This window comes from Aplysia californica, unplaced genomic scaffold (genome assembly GCF_000002075.1).
Source record: "Aplysia californica isolate F4 #8 unplaced genomic scaffold, AplCal3.0 scaffold00237, whole genome shotgun sequence".
In the NCBI taxonomy this organism is placed as follows: Eukaryota; Metazoa; Mollusca; class Gastropoda; order Aplysiida; family Aplysiidae; genus Aplysia; species Aplysia californica.
The window spans coordinates 915,302-936,611 of NW_004797507.1; the positions used below are offsets into that span (position 1 = coordinate 915,302).

At 41.7% G+C, this 21,310-nt stretch overlaps 1 protein-coding gene across 4 annotated transcripts in view; it reads right to left on the reverse strand.

Annotated features, from left to right (window-relative positions):
* Window positions 1-732: 732 nt before the first annotated feature.
* Window positions 733-21,310, reverse strand: part of LOC101859789 (zinc finger protein on ecdysone puffs) — a 30,755-nt gene continuing 10,177 nt past the window's right edge. For 2 of the 4 annotated variants that reach the window (XM_035970216.1, XM_005100139.3), the window contains exons 3-14: window positions 20,514-20,911; window positions 16,111-16,201; window positions 13,692-13,747; window positions 11,882-12,090; window positions 11,014-11,098; window positions 9,843-9,947; window positions 9,209-9,280; window positions 7,709-7,771; window positions 5,746-5,806; window positions 4,454-4,575; window positions 3,489-3,978; window positions 733-2,221 (exon numbers count right to left, since the gene is read on the reverse strand). In XM_035970216.1, the coding sequence (XP_035826109.1) occupies window positions 1,821-2,221; window positions 3,489-3,978; window positions 4,454-4,575; window positions 5,746-5,806; window positions 7,709-7,771; window positions 9,209-9,280; window positions 9,843-9,947; window positions 11,014-11,098; window positions 11,882-12,090; window positions 13,692-13,747; window positions 16,111-16,201; window positions 20,514-20,911 (2,153 nt within the window). In that variant the 3' untranslated portion in view covers window positions 733-1,820. Of the gene's footprint in view, window positions 2,222-3,488; window positions 3,979-4,453; window positions 4,576-5,745; window positions 5,807-7,708; window positions 7,772-9,208; window positions 9,281-9,842; window positions 9,948-11,013; window positions 11,099-11,881; window positions 12,091-13,691; window positions 13,748-16,110; window positions 16,202-17,368; window positions 17,457-20,513; window positions 20,912-21,310 lie in introns of all 4 variants that reach the window. The other 2 variants (XM_005100140.3, XM_013083506.2) reach the window with 2 other exon arrangements.

Genomic DNA, 21,310 nt, shown 5'->3' on the forward strand with positions numbered 1-21,310 from the left:
AGGGGGGGGGGGGGGGGAGGAAGAAAAAGAAAAGAAAGAAAAACACCTCATAAAACCATTCTTTATCATTATATGGACTCAAGCCCAACAGCAGTTGCAGTTAAAAATTTTCACATTAATCAACCCTCAGTAAGACGTTAGGAAAATCTTCATCAAATTTTCTTGAAGAATGATTAGCACAACAACATAATGATAATGGTCATAATGTGCAAAGGAAAAATCAAGACAGACAGACATACAGAGGGGTAGCAAAGAATTTGAAGGACCTACCAGTGGCGTCCTCAACCACCCGTCCCTACTTAAAATTCCACCAACCAGTCATCGAAGAAAGTGACAAAAATATTGATATCTGTGGCAAGTATTAAAATATATACAGTGAGACACTGTTGAACTGGGGGGGAAAGAGAAAGTCAAATGGGATGATGTTACGAAATGTGCCACATCAACACCATATCACGACCTCAGTGCTTTCTTGTCGTATCTCCATTTCTAGTAAACGTAAACAGTGAAAATGTGACTTCTTGAGCTCAGTCTTTGTTAGGAACTGTTTTCACTTTTTGAAAATGGAGATACGACAGGAAAGCACTGAGGTAGCGATATATAGGTATAAAATTATTTCAATGGATAAAACAACAAAACAAACATCCCATTCCCCCTCCAACAAGAAAAGCAACAACACAAATACACACAGAAAGGACAGACCAGCAGTGACTAGCCATCACCAAAAAATCATTTTCAACAACAGTGGGAAACAACAAAGCCATTACAGAAGTTTCTCCCCCGCACACATCGACACAATTTTAGGTCATTTAGAAAGAAGGCTGCTCTGACCCCGCCCGTAAGAGCCAACGAGGGCTGAGAAGGACACGGCATCCCAACAGAATGATGGAGATACTTGATTTTTTTTTTTATTCTCCCCCACAAGGGAATTGAACTCAAGTCTCCCACGTGCGACCCCGAAACGCCCACCCACTACACCACAGATGCAAGTCAACCACAATGGTAAAAATTTAAAAATAACAAAAAAGACTCTTTTATCAATCTTACTTTCATGACTGAGAGTAAAAAACAACCCTTTGCCCCCCTGCTCCATACTCAACATTCTATTAGAACATGCGGCAGATGTAGCCTGTGAGGAACAAACTTTCTCAGCGACACCCACATAACGAACACAGACCCAGACTACATGCTGACATCTTTTCACATTGTTTTCAACAACAAAAGAACTCTCATTTTGACACCCCCTGCCCCCCCCCCCCCCCCCAAAACGGCTGAAAAAATAATAGTCATTTAGTGCTTTGTAGTCGATTAGGGAAAAGTGTAAGACGAACCGTAAAAAAACAACGTAAGGAAAGAAAGGGAGTGGGATCCAGTGGCGCCGCCCACCCCAAAAAGAATGATGTAGATTATATTATACAAAACAACAAGAGCAAAAATTGTTCAGTGACGGAGGACAACAAAAATCGGAGGACATGTGTCATTAAGACTAAATAGACAGCGCACCACCATCTCCACATCTTAGAGTGCACCGCGTTTGCTTCTTGGAGCACCACGTTTACATGTCAGTGCACCACCACAGTCACTTCTCAGGGCACCACCGCGCGAACACTTCTCCCTCTCCACCGCGCACGTACACATCTCCCTCTCCACCGCGCGAACACTTCTCCCTCTCCACCGCGCACGTACACTTCTCCCTCTCCACCGCGCGAACACTTCTCCCTCTCCACCGCGCACGTACACTTCTCCCTCTCCACCGCGCACGTACACATCTCCCTCTCCACCGCGCACGTACACTTCTCTTCTCCACACCCCACCCACGTTTACTTCTTGGCCTTCCCACGTCCCCTCCCTCTGCGGGCAGTGCCGCGGGCCTTGGCGGGCGTGGCCTTGACCACAACTGGCGGCTCTACAGGCTCTGCCTCTACGGGCTCTGCCTCTATGGGCTCTGCCTCTACAGGCTCTGCCACTACGGGCTCCACCTCCGCGGACTCCGCATTTACGACCTTCTCCTTTACGACCTCCTCCTTTACGACTTCCACCTTTTCGGGCTTGGCTGGCTCAGCAGGTTCCACGGGCTCTGTCGTCGCTGGCTCTGTTGTCTCTGGCTCTCCTTCCTCCACTGTGGCCTCTACCTCTCCCTCCAAGTGAGCCTCAGCCTCTGCACCATCAACTCCCGATGGAGCTTCAGCTTCCTCGCTCGCCGAGATGCTGCCATTTTCTTCTGAAAACAGACGGACGGATAGATGGAGGTTTGTCGAGGTTTTTTTTTGTAGTTTAGAAAAACTTTTACACAGCTTGCAATACAAATAGGTCATACAAGTGCTGAAGATTAGGGTGGTTTAGTTTTAGTAAGAGTTTTAAAGCACTTGCGACACAAAAAACAAATAGGTCATATAAGAGCCAAAGATTGGAGGTGTACCTACAAAGTTACATATAAAGAATACCATTGGTATTAATTTTTAGGGAAATAGGGGGCACAATCCATGAACAATTTTGACCCCATTGTCCAACTTTGTTTTCTTCCTTGATAAAGCCTGAATTTTGTACATATCCCGAATTTGTACATAACAGAAACATTTCGCTCTGTGCGTGATAGACCTTGCTCCTGGCTTTGGCACTACTAAAGTCTAATGTCTTTCCAAGGGCAAAGTAGTACTGAGCAACTATAAAGACGGTGTTAATACTGTTCAAGTCAGACAGCTGCATGCGACTTACTGACGTAGACCTCCAACATCTGGTTGTTTTTCTCCCCCCCCCCCCTCCCTTAACTTTACACACCGAAAAATTTGGCAGTGGGTTGGCTTAGCCAAAATGTTTTTAAAAATTGGAATCAGGGGTATTAAGATCTTTTTTTTGGGTCAAATTGAATAAAGATTATAACAAAACTAGCAAATTCGTAATGTTTATTAGCCCTGCATAAATCAACACAACATAAACATATTTCACCGCAAAACTCGCCAGCACCTACCTCCTTACTATGTATCACCGCCTAACAGTTAACTCAACAACACCTTCCTCCCTGCTCCACTTCTGACTGAGATGTTGCCACATAAAAAGATCCTACCTCCCTGCTTGACCTCTAATTGTTACCACATAAACCTATCCTACCTTCCAGTTTAACCATTGACAGAGATGATGTCACCCCCATAGATCAACACAACACCTTCCTCCCTGCTCGACCTCTGACTGAGATGTTGCCACATAAACAGATCCTACCTCCCTGCTTGAGATGTTACCCCATAGATCAACACAACATACGCAGATCCTACCTCCCTGCTTGAGATGTCACCCCATAGATCAACACAACATACTATGATACACAACACCTACCTCCCTGCTCGACCTCAGACTAGATGTTACCCGATAGATCAACAGCCCCTACCTCCCTGCTTGAGATGTTACCCCAGAGATCAACTCAACACACACAACACGTACCTCCCTGCTTGAGATGTTACCCCAGAGATCAACTCAACACACACAACATGTACCTCCCTGCTCGACCTCCTCCTCCTCCTCCTGCCCCTGCTGCGGCTGCTGTAACAGCTCTTCTTGCCGCTGCAGCTCTAGGTGTGCCTGGGCCATGTCACCGGACAGGAAGTCAAAGCTGGAGTTGGCTCCCGTCTCGTCCAGGAAAGACCCTCCTTCCTGATCGCCGTCGTCCATGGCCTCGTCGTCAGACAGTTCCTTGTCGTCAAACTCATCCCCCTCTTCCTCTCCCTTAGCATCGCCCGGGGCCAAGGCACTGTCGTAGTCTTCTTCCTCCTCCTCCTCTTCTTCTCCTCCCTCCTCCTCCTCCTCTTCTTCTCCTCCCTCCTCCTCCTCCTCCACCTCCACACCATCTTCAGGGGCATCTGAAGTATCCGTCTTCTCGCTCTTGTCCCCCTTGCTTCCTTTCTTTTCCGCCTTCTCCGCAGCTTTCTTCGCTTCCGTTTCGGCCTTTCTCTTTTCAATAGCAGCATTCTTAGCCTCCAGTGCCGCCTGTTGAAAAGCAAACAATAATAATAAAAGATTAGACAACTGATCTTTTTTTATTTCGTTAAGTACAGGTGTTATTACAAACACTCACCCCCCCACCCCCTCAAATTAAAACAAAAAAATCACCACAACAAAGTTTTGATCATTTACGATAAGAATGCAGCAACCTTTGGACCTGCTTGTTGGGACCAACCAGGGCTGAGAGGGAAGGGATACATCATCCCCGCAGAAAGACCTCCCAGATACTCGATTAAAATTCACCCTCCACGGAATTGAGCTTGGGCCTCCTGTGTGCGACAGCAAAGCGCACAACTGCTACACTACAGGCACCTGTTAACTCATTATTTCCCCACACTAATTTAAAAGAAAAAAAGTAAGAAAAAAGACAGATACCCATCCGACTCTGCAGACCTGATGTTCTGCTTCCTCGCCCTTTTATCATGAAGTCAGGGGCAAACATCTGTCACTCAGGTCTTACCTTGACTTTTTCATAGTGCGCCTCGCTCTGACAGTGAGTAACCTTGGCCGACTTCTCGTTGCAGTAAAACTTGTGGCAAAGTTTGCAGAAGAATCCGGTCACAGGAACCACGTAGTTCTGACCTGAGTTGAACACAGTGAAACATACATTTGAACAACTGAAAATATAATTTTCATAAAGAGTTTTGCAGCACTTGCAACACTTGAGGTGTTAGTAGAGGGTATCATACAAAGACAAGGAGGAGGAGAGACAAGGACGATAGCTGTTTGACAGCAGAAAAGGAGCAAAGCACACCAGAGCACTCGCAAACCACCTACACAGTCTATCAGGAATGACCATTTGAGACAGGTTGGTGCCTTAGAACATAGACATACGTTCATTCTCTCTCTCTTGCCCTTTTTAACTCTCAGTGGAGCACAGGCCATCAACAACATTACTCCAGCGAAGCCTGTCCTGAGCATCCTTTTCTATTTGTTTCCATGATGTCCCCGCTTTTTCAATTTCCGCTTGTACCGCTCGCCTCCATGTCATCTTTGGTCTCCCCTTCTTACGCTTTCCACATACGTTCACAATAAGCATTAAAAAATAGAGAACAGGGATGCCACTGGACTTCTGTTAAAATTACTGAAAACTTAGGCAGTGGCAATGGCAAAAAAAAAAAACAACAACTTAAATAGACACAACTAATATGAAATTAACAGAAAACAAATGATGGATTTAAAAAATAAGAAATTTCAGAAAAGATTACGGATAAAAATTTAAAAAATGTCAAAACCAATGGTGAGGGGGAGGGGACTCGATTTGAAACTCTGAGAACTCATCAATGAGTGGAGCCGTCTCTCACACAATGAAATAACACTCACATCCTTTCATGACAGGCCTAGGTCTAAAAATTAAAGAGTTTTTGCCAGAGCAGTCGGATCTTGGACTAAATAGCGTTTACTTAGCATCACAGCCTGTCATTTCCTGTTACCGTAAGAAATAAAATAACGCAACCACACTGTGACCCCAAATGTAGTGCCCTAGGTCAAGAAGGTGCAAATAGGTGGGCCTGTACTCTACTTTGGTGCGAGAGGCTAAAAGTCATCATGACATTAGCCATAATGAAAATTGAGAAATGTTGAAAATTGCGCACTGCGAGATGACGAAGATCTTACAGTCCCTGAGCTTTAGCGGGGGTATAAAAAGAAGAATGAAGATGACATTTTGATGTCCAACTTCACAAAACACACTCACCATGCAAAAAAGGCATGACTTCAAACACAAGCTAAAAAAAAAGGACGAGTACTTACCAATTGGAGTTTGGGGGTCATATTCTGGAATCACCACCACTTCCTCTTCTGGCTTTGTCTTCTGTTAAAGGGGAAGAAAACAGAATTGTTTGTGACATAAAGCCTTATTTTTTTTCTCTTTTCCATTTCCACTTTCTGCTACTATGAGGAAAAGCAGATCTGGCTAGTATACCATTAAGGAGTCAATTCCAAATAATAAAAGAGAAATACAGTCGAACCTGCCCTGACGGCCACCTGTACAAACGGCCACTTTCCATTTCCCCCCTTGCGTTTTTTCTATATACTTTAACTGTGTAAAACGGGCACCTGTCCAACGCGGCCGCGGCCACCATATTTTAACACACAACCCCTATTACACTAAGCAATAACACCTGTCTAAGACGGCCATCGGCGACTCCATTACGTTTTGTCATAAATTGTGCACTGACCCCTGGCGTTGTGGACAGGCGTCATAATCCAATCATTTATCGTTGTTAGGTAGTCCCTCCAACCGATCATGTTGCGTAGGCCCCTCCCACTGTTGACCAATAGGTACCAGCTGCTGGAGAGGTAAGCGTGTGATCCCCTTATAACTCATAAGAACCGCCCAGAACTCGTACACAAATCGTAAGTGAGATGAGTGGTCACTGTTTACCCAGTCTGTAACAAAGTAACAAAGGACGTCAACATGAGCTTGAAATAGAAGCGTCGCTTGTTCTCCAAGTGGTGGCGACCCATGTGTTTGTTTTAACATGGCACTCGGTCTTCCTCGTTTGATACATTTCATTTTATTGTCACCCTTGCGCAAAATCAGCAATAGAATAAAAATAACAAATAAAATACAAACCAACAACAACAAGAACAACAACAATGGGAATGGTTTGCTTTTTTCATCTTGATCAGTCCTGCCTAGGACGGCCACCTGTCTTATACGGCCACTTTTCTCCTTGACAATGGGTGCCGTCTTACACAGGTTTGACTGTACAAAAGTGTGTGTGTGTATGTGCGAGTGTTGTCTCAAAGATGCCACTGCATGAAGTCACTCTGCACGCTGTAAAATGCAAGAAAGCTGTAAAGCTACATTGACCAACACTTTTTTTGCATAAATTTTTTTATCTGTAGAAATTTACGGGAAGCGGTTTCCAGCAAATCCATGGCTACCACACGAACATAATCTACAATTCAAACGAGGAGTGTTTGCAGATGGCGTACACTCACTAAATTTGAAAACTAAACGGACATCATTCCCACAGTACTGTGAATGAGAAAGGAAAAACCAGACTACTCAGAAAGGTATGCTGTCTTTATGGTGGTGCCAAGACAAAACTCAAAGCTTGTGGAAACAGTAAGTAGTAAGCCATTGGCACTAAGAAAAATTGAATAATATTAGTCACAAGGCAAAGGTCAAATACTGGATTTCAAAAAAGTTCCATTAAACTGACTCACAAGGTTAAGACGTTAAATATCTTGGTCATGTCTTATAATCAATCAACAAAGGGCTTCAAAGCCATTGCCACTGAGAAAAACTGAATATCACAGTAACAGGTCAAAGGTGAAATACTGGATTTCAAAAAGTTCCACTGAACAGACTCACAAGGTTAAGAGCTTAAGACCGTAAATTTCTCAGTCATGTTTTTAAAACAATCAACAAAGGGCTTCAAAGCATATCCTGCTTGAGACAGAGGCCTGCCTGGAAGAGATTTTCGTTTCTTATCTTCCATACTGATGACTGGAGTCACATCTGTTTAGGGTAAAGACATTTTCAACAATAGTTCTGGCTCTTGAAGGCATGCACAAAAAAAGAGAGGGAAGGAGCTTCCTCCTGAGACTAGACCATCCAGGTTATCTCTATAACATTGTGCACAGGGGGACACACAACACGAAACTGAAAGCCCAGTTGAGAAACAATCTTCCACTGTGCTTTTTACATCTCTGGCTACATACATTCAACGTCTTCTTAGGAAGCAAATAGGCATAGTATTACCTTCTGCATTTTACCGTTTCCCTTCTTCTCATATTGGGACGAAGTCTTGGACGATCTGTGCCACTAAAGGAGTTAAGAAAAAAAAGAAAAAAGAAAAAGAAGTGCATATGAGCTTTGCTGGAAGAAGGAAACAACAACCTACAATAGGAGCGAGCATATCACAGAGCCATGGCCCACACCTACGCCAGGACAATCACCATCACTACGTTCCATGCTTTCAATATAAGAAACAAATCCACGATTCTCTGATAGCCTCTCAAAGTGCATTTTTTATACTACAGGACATGTAAATTCTGGGCACTACACAACACACATTTGCAACAGAAAAAAAAAAAAGTTAGTCAATACAGTATCTAAATTCCATAGCTGCCACTCAGGAATTTTAAAAAAGGAGGAAACTCACGCGAAGGCGGGCACGCGCTCTCCGAAGACCGGGAGTAAAGCCGGTGAGATCCAGAGGCAATAATAATGTACTGGAAAATCCAACCCATGGGTTTGGAAGGGAAAACTGTCATGGAAGGGAAAACTGTCATATTTGTTAACCATAGGCAACTGAATTAAAAAGGTATTTGAAAAAAAAACAAAAAACAAAACAAAACAAAGGCACTAAGTTGACTAACAAGCATTTGACACAGTTTGGACTTGGTGACTTAAAATCCAGTGTTTGTTGCCAGCTGGTGTCTCATAAAAAGATTTCTTTCACTTTAAACTTGTGCATCCACGAAGAGCAGTATTAGATCAAGGGGGCAACACCTTTGCCGTCATACAAAGTGATTTCGGCACTCCTGTACAATTGCGGTCCCGTTTGCACTTAACTTAGTAGTGCCCCTGTAGTGTGTAGATCTAAACTGAATTAAAATTATAGCCTAGGCTATCTAATCTAGATCTAGAATCTAGATACGGTATCTAAATATGTATAAATCTACATTATATCTAGAGATAGATTATCTAGATCTAGATTCACTTCCACAGCCACAATAGCCGCCATGTAAAAAAAACGGGACCGCAATTGTACAGGAGTGCGCGGGCCGCGATTTCTTTATTGCACCAAACGCAAAGTGCAGCAAGCGGCTTGTTCAACTTTCTAATGAATAATGAACTTTTCAAGTTGCACACCGGCTGCTTCTTTCTCATTCCAGCTCCTTTTATTTTTGCATTCTGCATCAATTTCTCTCGAATTTCCGCTGTTTTCAATGAAAACTCGACGCGCCAACGTCCCGATGCTCGATCGACAGTGTTGCTCCACAAGAAACAAAGTGAAACTAGCGCTAGACCAAGATGAACGGAAGTAGAAAGATACCGGCGGACATGTGCAAGCTGCGTTTTCGTCTCTCTCCCAGTTCGGTATTTTCCGCGTGTAAAAATTTTAAAAAGCGGTCCAGCGGAGGAAGGAGGAAAGTAGCGGGAAAGGCTAAATGAAGCGAAGTTTCCGCTATTTAGCGGGAAAGTGGCAGCTATGAAATTTACAAATCCTTGAAGTGGCCTGTATCAAATACACACCTCAGCATTTCGGTCATCATTCCTTGGGCGTGACCCTTTCTTGTCATCTTTTTTGCCGTAGAGCTCTGCATTCTGGAATTAAAACAGACAAAAACAATAGCCCAGTGATCATAAAAACGACACATGGAAGCTCATAGACGCAGAAAGCAAGACAAAAATACTTTTATTTCAACTTTATAAAACAAGATTACAAAATCTGAACCTAACTTTATGATACTAATTTTACATAATTTCTTAATTGGACCATTTTGGGGGGGAGATTTTTCCATATTAACAAAGCTGTTTCAAAGAAATAAGGTCCACAGAGCGCAAAACACCGAAACGCTGAGCCAAATAAATGATGCATTCAGTCAAAAAAACCAAACAATCGTCTTGCCAGGTTCTGAAATACAGCCACCTGCATAGGACAGTCACCTGTACAAACAGCCATTTCCCAATCTCCCCCACCCAGTTTTTTAAAAATACATTATTATGACACTGTGTAAGACATCCACCTGTCTAAGATGGTCACTTTTCTCCTCAACAAAGAGTGGTCGCCCTTAAACAATCTCAACAGTTGTACGATAACAACCTCCCCCCCCACCAACCCACCCACTTAAAAACAAACTAGTGCGGATCTCATCCAGCCCCATACTTTCTTGTGCTGGTCCGTCTCACGGTGCTCCAAGACTTCAGTGAAGTTGTTGAAGTCGTGAACGTTGCACCACCCACAGCCTCTGCGCACCTGCAGCAAGCGTTGCTGGAGAGAAGAAATTCCTCAGTAAATAATAGGAAAGTCTTTAGTTTTGTTTTAGTAAGTTTTACGGCCCTTGCAACACAATAAGGTCTTAAAAGGGCCAAAGATTAGAGATGTTACAAGAGAGTAACAAACACAAAAAAGAAGGAGGAGAGATCAGGACGACAGGTGTCTGATAAGAAAGAAGGAGCAAATCACACCAGAGCACCCGCCAACCACCCAAGTGAAAAGTGTATCACGAGACGGTAGCTTGTTCTGACAGTTCTGTAACTTCTTGGCTCGAAATTTCAACAATGTTAGAGAGCCAAAAAGAAACCTAATGAAACCAGACATCCAAATGAAATGCAACTAAAGAAAACTAAACATTTATTACCGTACTATAACTTGTTACATTTTTGTACCACATTCAATTCCACTCAAAAGAAAATATATATCAGGCTGGAGAACTCAAAGGAACAAAAAAGGAATGCAAAACATTCCACTTCTTGAAAGCATGCCAGTGTGTTCTAACACACCCACACCAAACACAATTGCACTATACAAGTCGCTGAACAGGAACCGCCAGAAGAAACATGTACACATAAAAACTATCAAATTAGTTCCCACCCCAAATTGTGCATTGTATAAAGAATTACACTCCAGGGTCGTCCTGAAATAGCATCTGACACCTGCTATTGAGTAGGCTGCAAAAACTATAAAAATAAAATTATGAAGCAGCGTGGTGAAATCAGGTGCTCGTCAAAATAATGAAAGTGAAGAAACTGGCAGGTTTGGGAATTTTAAAAAGAAATTTTTGTCTTATGTCCTGACACCTTTCATGCCCATTAAAGAACATGCTGAATAAAGGCATAAAACATTTAATTTTAAAGTTTTCATGGACTAAGCTTCGGCAGCCATTTTTAAGCAAATTTTTACCTCTGAAACCAGGTGACCCCCATCTCCTTCAATCACCAATATCTCAACTTGTACCCTAGAAAAAAAATTTTTTTCCACCGAAAGCAAGGCAAATGAACCAATAACTTCATGTGCCCAAAAAGCTGATTCCACCAGGTCATGACACAATTCTTACCCTGTGAATGTGGGACACACTGTGGTACTTCCACGGAACTGTCAGGTCGTTGTTGCAGATCTTGCAGAAGAACTCAGCATCTCGTCTGAAATGTTCAGTCATTGGTTCCTTTTAAAAAGTTTTAGTAAGTACCTTATAAGTACTTAGAACACAATAAGGTCATATAAGTGCTGGAGATCCGAGGTGTTACAAGAGAGTAAAAATCCCACAAAAAAGGAGGAGAGACAAAGTCTGCTTCGACTATTTAGACACCCTGGAAATACCAATTAACAAGAGAGTGACAAATATACAAAAGCAGTAGTAGAAGAAAAATGACGATATTAAGGATTAGGACAGAGACGTTCACTGACTAAAGAGCCACTAACAGCAAGGAAAGGACAGACAGAAAAAAAAAACAGAGAAAAGAAAAAAAAAAAGGACATAGGACCAACTAGAAGCACAGGGCAACAACCAACTAAAGACCTGTCCATTTTTGCAGTAGTAAATCTGTACTTGGATTTTTAAACGTACAGCACTCCAGACACCACAGAGTCAACAAATTTTGACAATTCACCTATAGTTTCTTTCAAATTAATCAATAGTTTTTTTCAAATTAATCAAGTTTCTTTCAAATTAATCAAGTTTCTTTCAAATTAATCAATAGTTTCTTTCATATTAATCAATAGTTTCTTTCAAATTAATCAATAGTTTCTTTCACATTCATCAATAGTTTCCCTGCATTCACCGATACCTTCTTTTACTTTCTTTTAATTCACCCATAGCTTTTTTTCCTCACAAAACAAGGAACGTGAGGAGGGTTAATGTTTCCCAACAAAAACACCCCCATTCCCCCATCCACCGGGGAAAAAAAAGGCCTGGTTCAGCCTACCCTTCTCGCCCCTCAATTTTCCTCAGATGCTCCTCTGCTTTGAGCCGAGACTTGAGCTGGTTCGACTTCATCTGGTGCACGGTCAGCACGTTGTTCATGCGCTGCTGGTGCTTGGTCCCGTTGAGATGGCGGCGGAAGCTCTCGTCGTCATACACCGACACGTTGCACACGTGGCAGTACAGGTTGCTGTCCTTGTCTCGGTGCCCGTCCTGGGGGAGACAACAGGTTTTGTTTTTCTTTGAGATTTTAGTTTTAGTAAGGTTTTTACTTTCAGTAAGAGTGTTACGGCGCTCCAAACTGCATAATGTCATATGAGAGCCAGAAGATTAGAGGTGTTACAAGAGAGTTACAAACATAAAAAAGAAGGAGGGGAGATAAGGACAATAGATGTTTGATAGGACAGAAGAAGCAAACTACACCAGAGCACCCACCAACCACTCACTAGTAAGGTTTTACGGCGCTCGCAACTGCATTAGATCATATGAGCGCCAAGGGGTGGAAGTCAACAGAGAAGTCTAAACGGGGAATCAGGCTTACTCTGCTCACTTCTCTAGCCTCAACAGCAGAAAGTCTGCTTCGACTATCAAGGCACCCTGGAAATAGCAGTTCACAAGAGAGTGACAAACATGCAAAAGAAGTAGAGGAAAAAGACGATAGTAAGGATAAGGAAAGAAAAAGCAGCAGTTCCCCCCTTCTATGTTGTTCTGGCACACTATGAGCATGACATTGATAAATCAGCCCATTCACAATTTTACTGTGCATAAGAACGTGTTAATATCCCACCCTTTGATAATGGCCTAGAGACAACTTCAGTCAGTAGCAGTGCTCCGAGAACTTGGTTGGTCTGTCAGAGCAGCCAGCAAATTTTTCTCGAGCACGCACGGAGCAGTTTAGAAACGGCAATGAAAGACTCCAGTTTTGACTGACCATGTTCAGAAAACAAAATGTGAGGCAGCGTGGTGGAATCAGGCACTCGTCAATTTCTGGGCATGTAGAGTTATTGGTATCATCTTAAAGCTTGTTCACCTGTCTTTATTTGGATGAAAAAAATATCTATTTATCTTGAATACAAGTCGAGATATTTTCAATTGAAGGAGGTGGGGGTCACCTGTTTTCAGAGGTAAAATTAGTGAGAAAATGGCCGCCAAAGATTAGTTATTTCCTTAGCTTAAGAATCTGTGGTAACTGAAAATTTACAATTTTTGTGCCTTTAATCAACGTTTTTCAGAAAAATCCACACAGAAATGAGTTCTTTAATGGGCAAGAAAGGTGTTGAGCCAAAAACCAAAAATTTAACAAAACTTCACAAACCTGCGGAAAAATGCAGGTTTCTTCACTTTGATTATTTTGACGAAAGCCTGATTCTACCACGCTGCCTCACAAATACTTTGTGTGAATTTATTAATATTATAAAATGTGAAATGTGCTGACAAAATGAGTTACTTCTCGGATTCAAGCCCTATGGAAATAGTTACATCATGCTTACAGGTGAAGTTTTTACAATTTATTAGTAGGGAACAGTAAAAGACATGTTATAGTTAAAGAATCAATAGAAAATCTACAAATCTGACCCTTGTGTGGATTTTCGGCCAACATATCTCAATTTGTGGATTGCGAGAAGTAATTCATTTTGTCAGCACATCCCACAAACACTTTACGCTAATTTATCGACATCACACTATTGTTTGCACACCACCCATACACAGATACAAATTTAGTCTATGAGCACACCTGATATTAACTCAAAAGAGGAAGAAAAAACAAAACAAAAACGAAACAAGCATAGAGCTACAAAGCACGTTTTACGTACATCGTCTTCCGTCGGCTCCGCAGGGTCGTAGTCATTTCCGCCAGAAGCATCCCGACCTGGGGGAGGAACACACACAATCAAGACGGAAAAGCAATGACATTGTTCACACATCACAGCACTGGGAAATATGTTTTTTCTTAAAAAGTGGGAGATACAAAAAGTATGTTTTGTTTTCTTTTTTTTACTAAAGTTAATGTAGATGTTTACCCCCCCCCCCCCCTCCTTTTCTCCCAATAGGCACAACAAAAAGTCTGTGATCTTGTTATTAACTAGTCTTACTATTTCAGATTACCACTGGCTAAAATAAAAAGTACTAGTTATGGGGAATTACTGGATCTGAATAAGCCCAAACGTCACGAATTAATTTTGTTTCTACATAATGGACAGCATGATTGTAAGTCTCATCCACTTGAACCAATTCATAATAATACACAGCCCATCTCGAAGGAAAGCAGAAATAAAAAAAAGCTGCATCAATAATACTTTTGCAGACAGTTCAAAAATATACTTCTGGTTAAAACATTGTTGGCCAAACAAAACCCTTGTGAAAACAAAAAAGCTAAATCATATGCAAACAATTACAGCTCATTCAAGCTTCCTTTGATATTTTTACAAAACTTTGTGATTCACAAATTTTAATGCCACACAATTGTACACACTATGACGGAAACATGAGACTAACCTGAAACCATTTAAAAACAGTATTTCACTTCAGCCCAACAAAGTCAGGTTTGGCAATAAAAATTCAAATCCTTCAACACTAGTCAACAGTTTGCAGCACTCAAATTACTACCTCGCCACATACTTTTTAAACTAAAAGTAAACCATTTCGTCTAACTCTTTTAAACGAGGACATGATGCCCAAAAGTTAACACATGTACCATCACATCACTACTGAAGATTTAAATGTACACAAGTCACTGCACTCATTTCTTTTTTTTTTTTCGTTCTACGTTAAGTAGACATGATTTTCCTGGTCTATTCCCATCCACACTGGGGCCCCTGAAGTGATACGAAAAGTTCATGAGTCTATTTGAAAGAATCATTCTTCGTGGATTTCAACAAAACGGTTTTCCTGGACATTAAAAAAGCCGAAACATCATAGCTTTCTACATGGGAGAGATGCACTGCTGAACACAAAAGGTGATTTGCGGACAAGCAATTAACCGCTCGGTCTCAAATAGAAAACAGCAATTTTTTGGCATAGCTTTAACAATGAGTCAAAAATATAACTCAAAAAGGCTTTGAAAAAAAAAAAGTTTCTATAAGATATGTAGGTCTGAGACACTCAGCAGTAGTTTCCTTGTCAAAATGAGCCACAAAGAATGGTTGCCATCTTGATGACAACAAATGAGTTCTCAGCTTTGACAGGAAAAAAACAAAATTAAAAAGAAGGGGAAAAAAAGGAAGAATTAACAAAACACTAGAAAGAAACTTTTTTAAAGCAACATCATAGAAACATTTCTAAGAGGAGAAAACATTGCCAAATGGAGAAGAAAAAAAAAAGTAATTTCTATGGACTCAAAATTAAAGTCCACCTTCAGCCTTTTGAAATAATTGACAAAAGCAAAACGGACATCTTTGCTACAAGTGTCAACTACATCCTTTCCACCACACCCTAAAGACAGGATATCCCAACTTGGGCCGAAGTTCATTGTAAGAAGACAACAACTGTGAAATGTTGAAAAAGACATCATAAAAAAGGAGACTTAAAAGCCTCCAGCAATCGAAATAAAACCACCACATAAGCGCTTTACTACTAAATCAAAGCTAACCGAGGTAATGAATACCATGAGAGTATGGCAATCCCAATAAATGATAAGTTAGAAATGAGATAAGCCTATCAGCAATAGATTATTGATCAGTCAATAGATTATAGATAAGTCAATAGATTGCTGATCAGTGAGGAAAAGTGAGTAAACACCCATGTCCAGTGTCTACTGGGGGGGGGGGGTGTCTTTTAGAACACTCACAGCCCCACTCTATGAAAAGATTACAGTGTCAGAATTTTCAGCATTACGTTTAGAAGTCAACGAAGTCAAGAGACTTCAGGGGTAGTAGCATAAGTCTGGTCGCATTTATCACAGTCAGGAACAGCATGATGTGTGCAGGGAAAAGAAAGAGAAAAAAATGCTTCAGATATCTACAGGCAAAAGGAAAAAGAGTGGCATAGCAGAAAGATGAATTTGAGACACCATGTTCAATGGTTTTTGTGGATACTCTTTTCAGTACACACTATTGGAAGTCTGGTACAGTGAAAAAGACAAAGAGAGGAGGAAGAGGAAGAGATGGAGGGAGTGGGGGGGGGGGGGGGGGGGGGTGAGAGTGTAGACAGAAGGAGGAAAGATCTCACAGGAGGAGCCTTGTACTGGAACAAAACAAGGCAGACGAGCGAGGTCTCGGAAGAAGAAAATGTTACCTGTATCCCATCGACTGGATCGGTTCCGATCCCTCCCCTCCCCACCTCGGCCGCCATCTCGGTTACCAGATCTTTCCCGATCGCCACTTCGCTGTGGGACAGGGAGGAACAAGGTAGCAAGGTCAGATTACGCAGAAGGGAGAAAGAGGCAGATAAGTGAGTGAGCGTTCCGTAAGAGGAAGGCTTGGCTTGGAAATCTCTGCTAGCTGTCACTCACTCTGTGCTGAAAGGCACTCGGAAAATTGTCAACACGTGTTGATCAACGGCTGCTAGAAAGGGAGGGTAGGTGAAATGTGAGTTAGTATCTTAGCCTAGTCTGACTGCACAAAGCACAGGCAAACTGGAATGTTGTCGGGGGGAAAAAAAGGAAAAGCCGGGATCTGGAACCCTCAAGATGGTGCAGAAGCATGTGAGTGAGATGCAGAAATAAAATCAAGATAAATTATTCAAGGATCCATACCATCTTAAGATTTAGAAGTCGAAGTGAGAGATGAGACTATCAAAAGGGGACAAAAGCTGTATCACAAAATGTAATCATTTTGAAAAAATCATTAAAAAATCAGCTTCAGCCAGACTGTGTACAGGAAAAACATGAAGAAGGGCAGAAACGTGTGATGAAAGAGAAAGCAGAGAATAATATATACTACGATGACATGCTACACATGTGAGTATATATATATATTTGAGAATGGCTGATGGTGGGAGACAGCAAAGTGCACAGAGAGTCAAGGTCATAAGAGCAGACACATTTTAGACCTTGAGAAAGAAGGAGATTTGTTTTGTAGATATAGTCAACGACAGATTTCTGTGTAGTTATAGATAGAGGTAAAAAAACGGGAGGTAAGTCACCAGTCTGTTTCTCTCAACCCATTGCTATCGGCTCAAAAAAGCAAAGGCTCAAAGGCAGAGTGGCGAAGAAAACGTCCTCAGATCATGACGCAAAATTGCCATAGCTGGAAAAGCTGTGCAGAAACCAAAAAAAAAAAAAAAAGGGGGGGTGGGCGGAGGGGGAATGTCTGAAAGAAATACAATATAACAGGGCTGGAAAAGAAATGGGAGGTGAGTCAGGCGGAAAATATGTGACAACGGGACCAGACAAGGGATTTCTATAATTATAATGATGTGACAAAACACAATGAGAAAATCTCAACGAGGGGGGAGGATAAAACCCAGACAGGTCCATCACCACGGTCAATATCATCTCTACCAGCATGATCCGGGACCGGAGAGCATGCTACGGTATGATTCTAAAAATAACCTGATGCTGGCAATGAACTGTGACGTGCCACATATGGATACGGGCTTGTGATGTCTACATATTCACGAGACACCTCGGTGGAACTATCCTGGAGAAAACAACATTTTGGGTAAAATATGCTGCGAGAACAAGAAGACATGAACTGCACAACAGAAAAATCAAAGTGAAATGGCTCAAGAAGGGGGGGTTGGAAAATATGAAATGGACAAAAATGAAAAAGGAGGACACGGTTGTCTCAACCTGAAAAAAGGAGAAAAAGTATCTAAGGCACCACGGACTCACGGTGGTGACGTTGTGGTCGATTTAGCTTTCCTGGGCAGGAAAAACAACAAACAAAATCAACACGAACGACAGACTTTTATGTGAAGATGAGACATGGTCATCTAGTCTGAACAACACCAAGACAACTGTGAACTTGATCACACACAGGAAGGGAGAATACACGAGACTTGAGTGGGTCAGACAAGCACGCTGACGCAATAGCAGTCATTCAGCGTGGTGTGAAGAAAAGCAGACAAGACTGACAGACAGAAACTGTAGATGAAAAGAAAAGAAATAGGACATACCAGTGGTGCCGCCCTCCAAACTACCACATACAGAATACTAATAAAATATTTCATTGCTAAGAAATGGAAAAGCCAAATGGAACTTCAGCAGCAGAGCTTGTTCCTCAAAGAAAGCCATTGTTTGTTAGGCAATGAAGGCAACTAAAAGTTACTTCTGAGTATATATGGAAGAGAGATAAATCTTTGAACAGTCAGCTTCACCCTTCACCACGCAAGTTTTTTAAAAACCATTCTACTAGAATTGGGGGGGGGGGCCCACAATCAAGAATGAGTTGGAGGACTTTCAGGAAACGAACCCACATTCTGGGTTTCTGAAGTGAATTGTGTGTATGCATATCCAGCATACAATTGAGAAATGACAAAAAAGATCTTCAACATGAACTATCTTCTCTCACGAGAAACCTGAGATGGAAAAACACAAGGGAAGACAAATCTGTGACACAAACAAAAACATAAAAATAATTAAGCTCTCAGGTCTAAATTTTTTTATTTAAAGAAGTTGAAATGTTTTTGGGTTGCCTTTTCTGGCTTTAAATGTGCAGAATTATCCACTATGTAAAATAGTAGATAGATCAAGTTTTATCTACTACTAAAAAAACCTACGACTGTCTTTAATCACAAATACAAGTTATTGTAAAGTTCACATAACGTTTACTAATGCAGTATGGTTGTCTCACAAGAATGCCATCTCACCCCCCCCCCCCCATCTCCCACAAAACAACCCTGCATTCCTTGGGGAGTTCTCGGTGGCCCTAAGTGGAATTTCATTCTCAATCTATATCCACCTGATCTGCTTGCACTGGGCCAACTAAGGCTTGAATACACACACAGTTGCCTTGCTCAAAGCCACAACTTTTTTCACTAGTACCTAACTCAATCTTCGAGTCAGTTTAGAGGTCTTTTTGTTTTCTTTTTTAAATGCAGGGAGTTTTTTTTACATCCCCGTCCACACTATTTAGATCATTTAGGATGCAAGATTCCGACCCCGCCTGTCAGGGTCCACCTATGCTGAGAGGGGTAAAACATCCCAGCAGAAAGACAGAGATACTCAATAAAAATGTTCTCCCCTCTTGAGAATAGAACTCAGGTTTGCTACATGTGACAGCAAAGTGCCAGACCACTACACCACAGAAGCAGAAGGTGTTTCTAGGTTCTAAACCACTTGAATCATGAAAGCTAAACAACCTTCACCATACCTCCTACAGCAATGAATCATCTCTTTATATTTCAAGACACCAGTGACAACACAAACATTGGTTTAAAAAGTGGAAAACCGTCTCCAAATCAACTTTCAATAAAAGACTACACACAGTACTAAAACACAAGGGTTGAGCTAAAGGTCAAAACAAAGGATCAGTTTAGTTTTAACCTGGTCTTCTTCTAGATCCCATGGGTAGTCAACTGTTGTTTTTTTCCACCTACAGCGAAACTGATTTTTACGTATGTGACCAATTTTTTTACAACCTACAGTGCAACTGATTTTTACGAATGTGACCAATTTTTTTCCCACCTACAGCGCAACTGATATGTACATATGTGACCATTTTTCTTAATTCGTAAGGCTCTTTTCCTTTCAGGCAGCCACATTAAATCTGGTCTAGATAATAATAATCTCCTTCTACCTATCCAATGATGTTACTGTTCAGCCCAAACATCTATAATATAATTTCTCAGAGAAAGACATCCCCCAAAGCACATTTCATGGAAAAATCAAGTCTTAGCTTCTTATCACCTTAATAAAAAAAAACCCAAAAAAAAGAAATGCTGTACATTTATTCAGTCCAGTAAAATCAAGAACCCTCCAGTGAAAAAGCTAAAAGCTTTAACATTTCTACTTTGATCAGATCTATATTGATGTGGAGAAAAAGCCTTCAAAGTTTTTTAAGAACTGGCAGCTGGTAAAAAACTGTTTCTGGAATTGTTACTGAGAAACAGCAGATATGGAACACATTTAAATAAATTTACCTCAACAAGTACTGACAAGATGTCATTTAGGACAAGAAATCTGCAAATGCCAAGTTGAAAAGCAAAAATAATTGTCAGTATTTTCCTCCTGAAATATAAACGTTTCTGAGAACATTGGCGTGGATGAAGGAAAAGTGGAAGAGAGAAGAACATTTTTTGGTAAAAATTGGCCGATCCACTTCAAACAATAGCCCATGGTCTTGAAAGAGCACAGAGGGCAGGGCCACAAAGCTTCACAGTAACATTTCGTCAATTTAAGCACTACATAATTCTATAAACTACAGTACCCATGTGGCATCCTGCGTATATTGAATGCTATGCCAAAAACAAACTTTCATTAATTATATTATACAATATACTTTCCACAACTAGAAAACAATATTAAGCACTTTTTCCCCGGCCCACTTCGACTTATCTGGTTCTTCCGTGAAATAAACCTAAGGCTTACTAATGTCCAAAGCCTTTAATTCCTAGCCTAAACACCAAATCGTTCGGGGTCGTCATATAATACTCTGATCTCAAGAAAAAAAAACCCCGGCAACTTAAAAATAAACGCATGATAAAACCCTTGCACAGACTATACTAAACATCACATAACATACACTAAAACTTACCCCATACGAATCATGTCGGCGTCGCTTCACGTCGTACCCGCGGTCTCGCCCTCGGCTGGCCATCCGCTTGCGGTCAGAGATCAACCCGCCTCCTCCTCCTCCCCCCCCTCCTCCTCCACCGTAGCCACCCTGACTCTGCAGGAACTGCATTTTTCCCAGTCCGCCACCGAAGCCTCCCATGCCGCCCAGATCCGACATAGCGGACAAGTCGGCGCTGTTGGCACCACCACCAAAACCGGCGCCAGCGGCCAGGGCCTGCTGCTGTAACAGAGTCTGGGCCAGCATCAGCTGATTCATCTGGTTCTGGTTGGCCAGTTGTTCGTTGTACAGAGACCCGCCTCCGACAGGCGGCCCTTCTCCGAGAAGGCCGTCGCCAAAGCCGACAGGGCCCATGGCCCCTGAGACAATGTCAGTCGTATATTAGTAGAGGTTTTATGGCGCTCGCAACTGCATAAGGTCATATATGAGCGCCAGAAGATTAGAGGTGTCACAAGAGAGTAACAAACATAAGAAAGAAGAAGGGGAGATAATGACGATAGATGATTGATCAGGAAAGAAGGAGCAAACCACACCAGAATGCCCGCCAACCACCCACAGACAATGTCAATACAGGATACAGGATTTATTTAATCTATTAATGAAAACAACAGCACAAAAAGTGAGGCTTCTGTTTTGAAAAATGGCAGGTGATAATCATTAAACTATTATCAAAATGGGTGTGTGTGTGTGTGTGTATTTGTTGTTTTTCGATAAGAGTTTTAAGGTACTTGCAACACAATAAGGTCATAATATATATA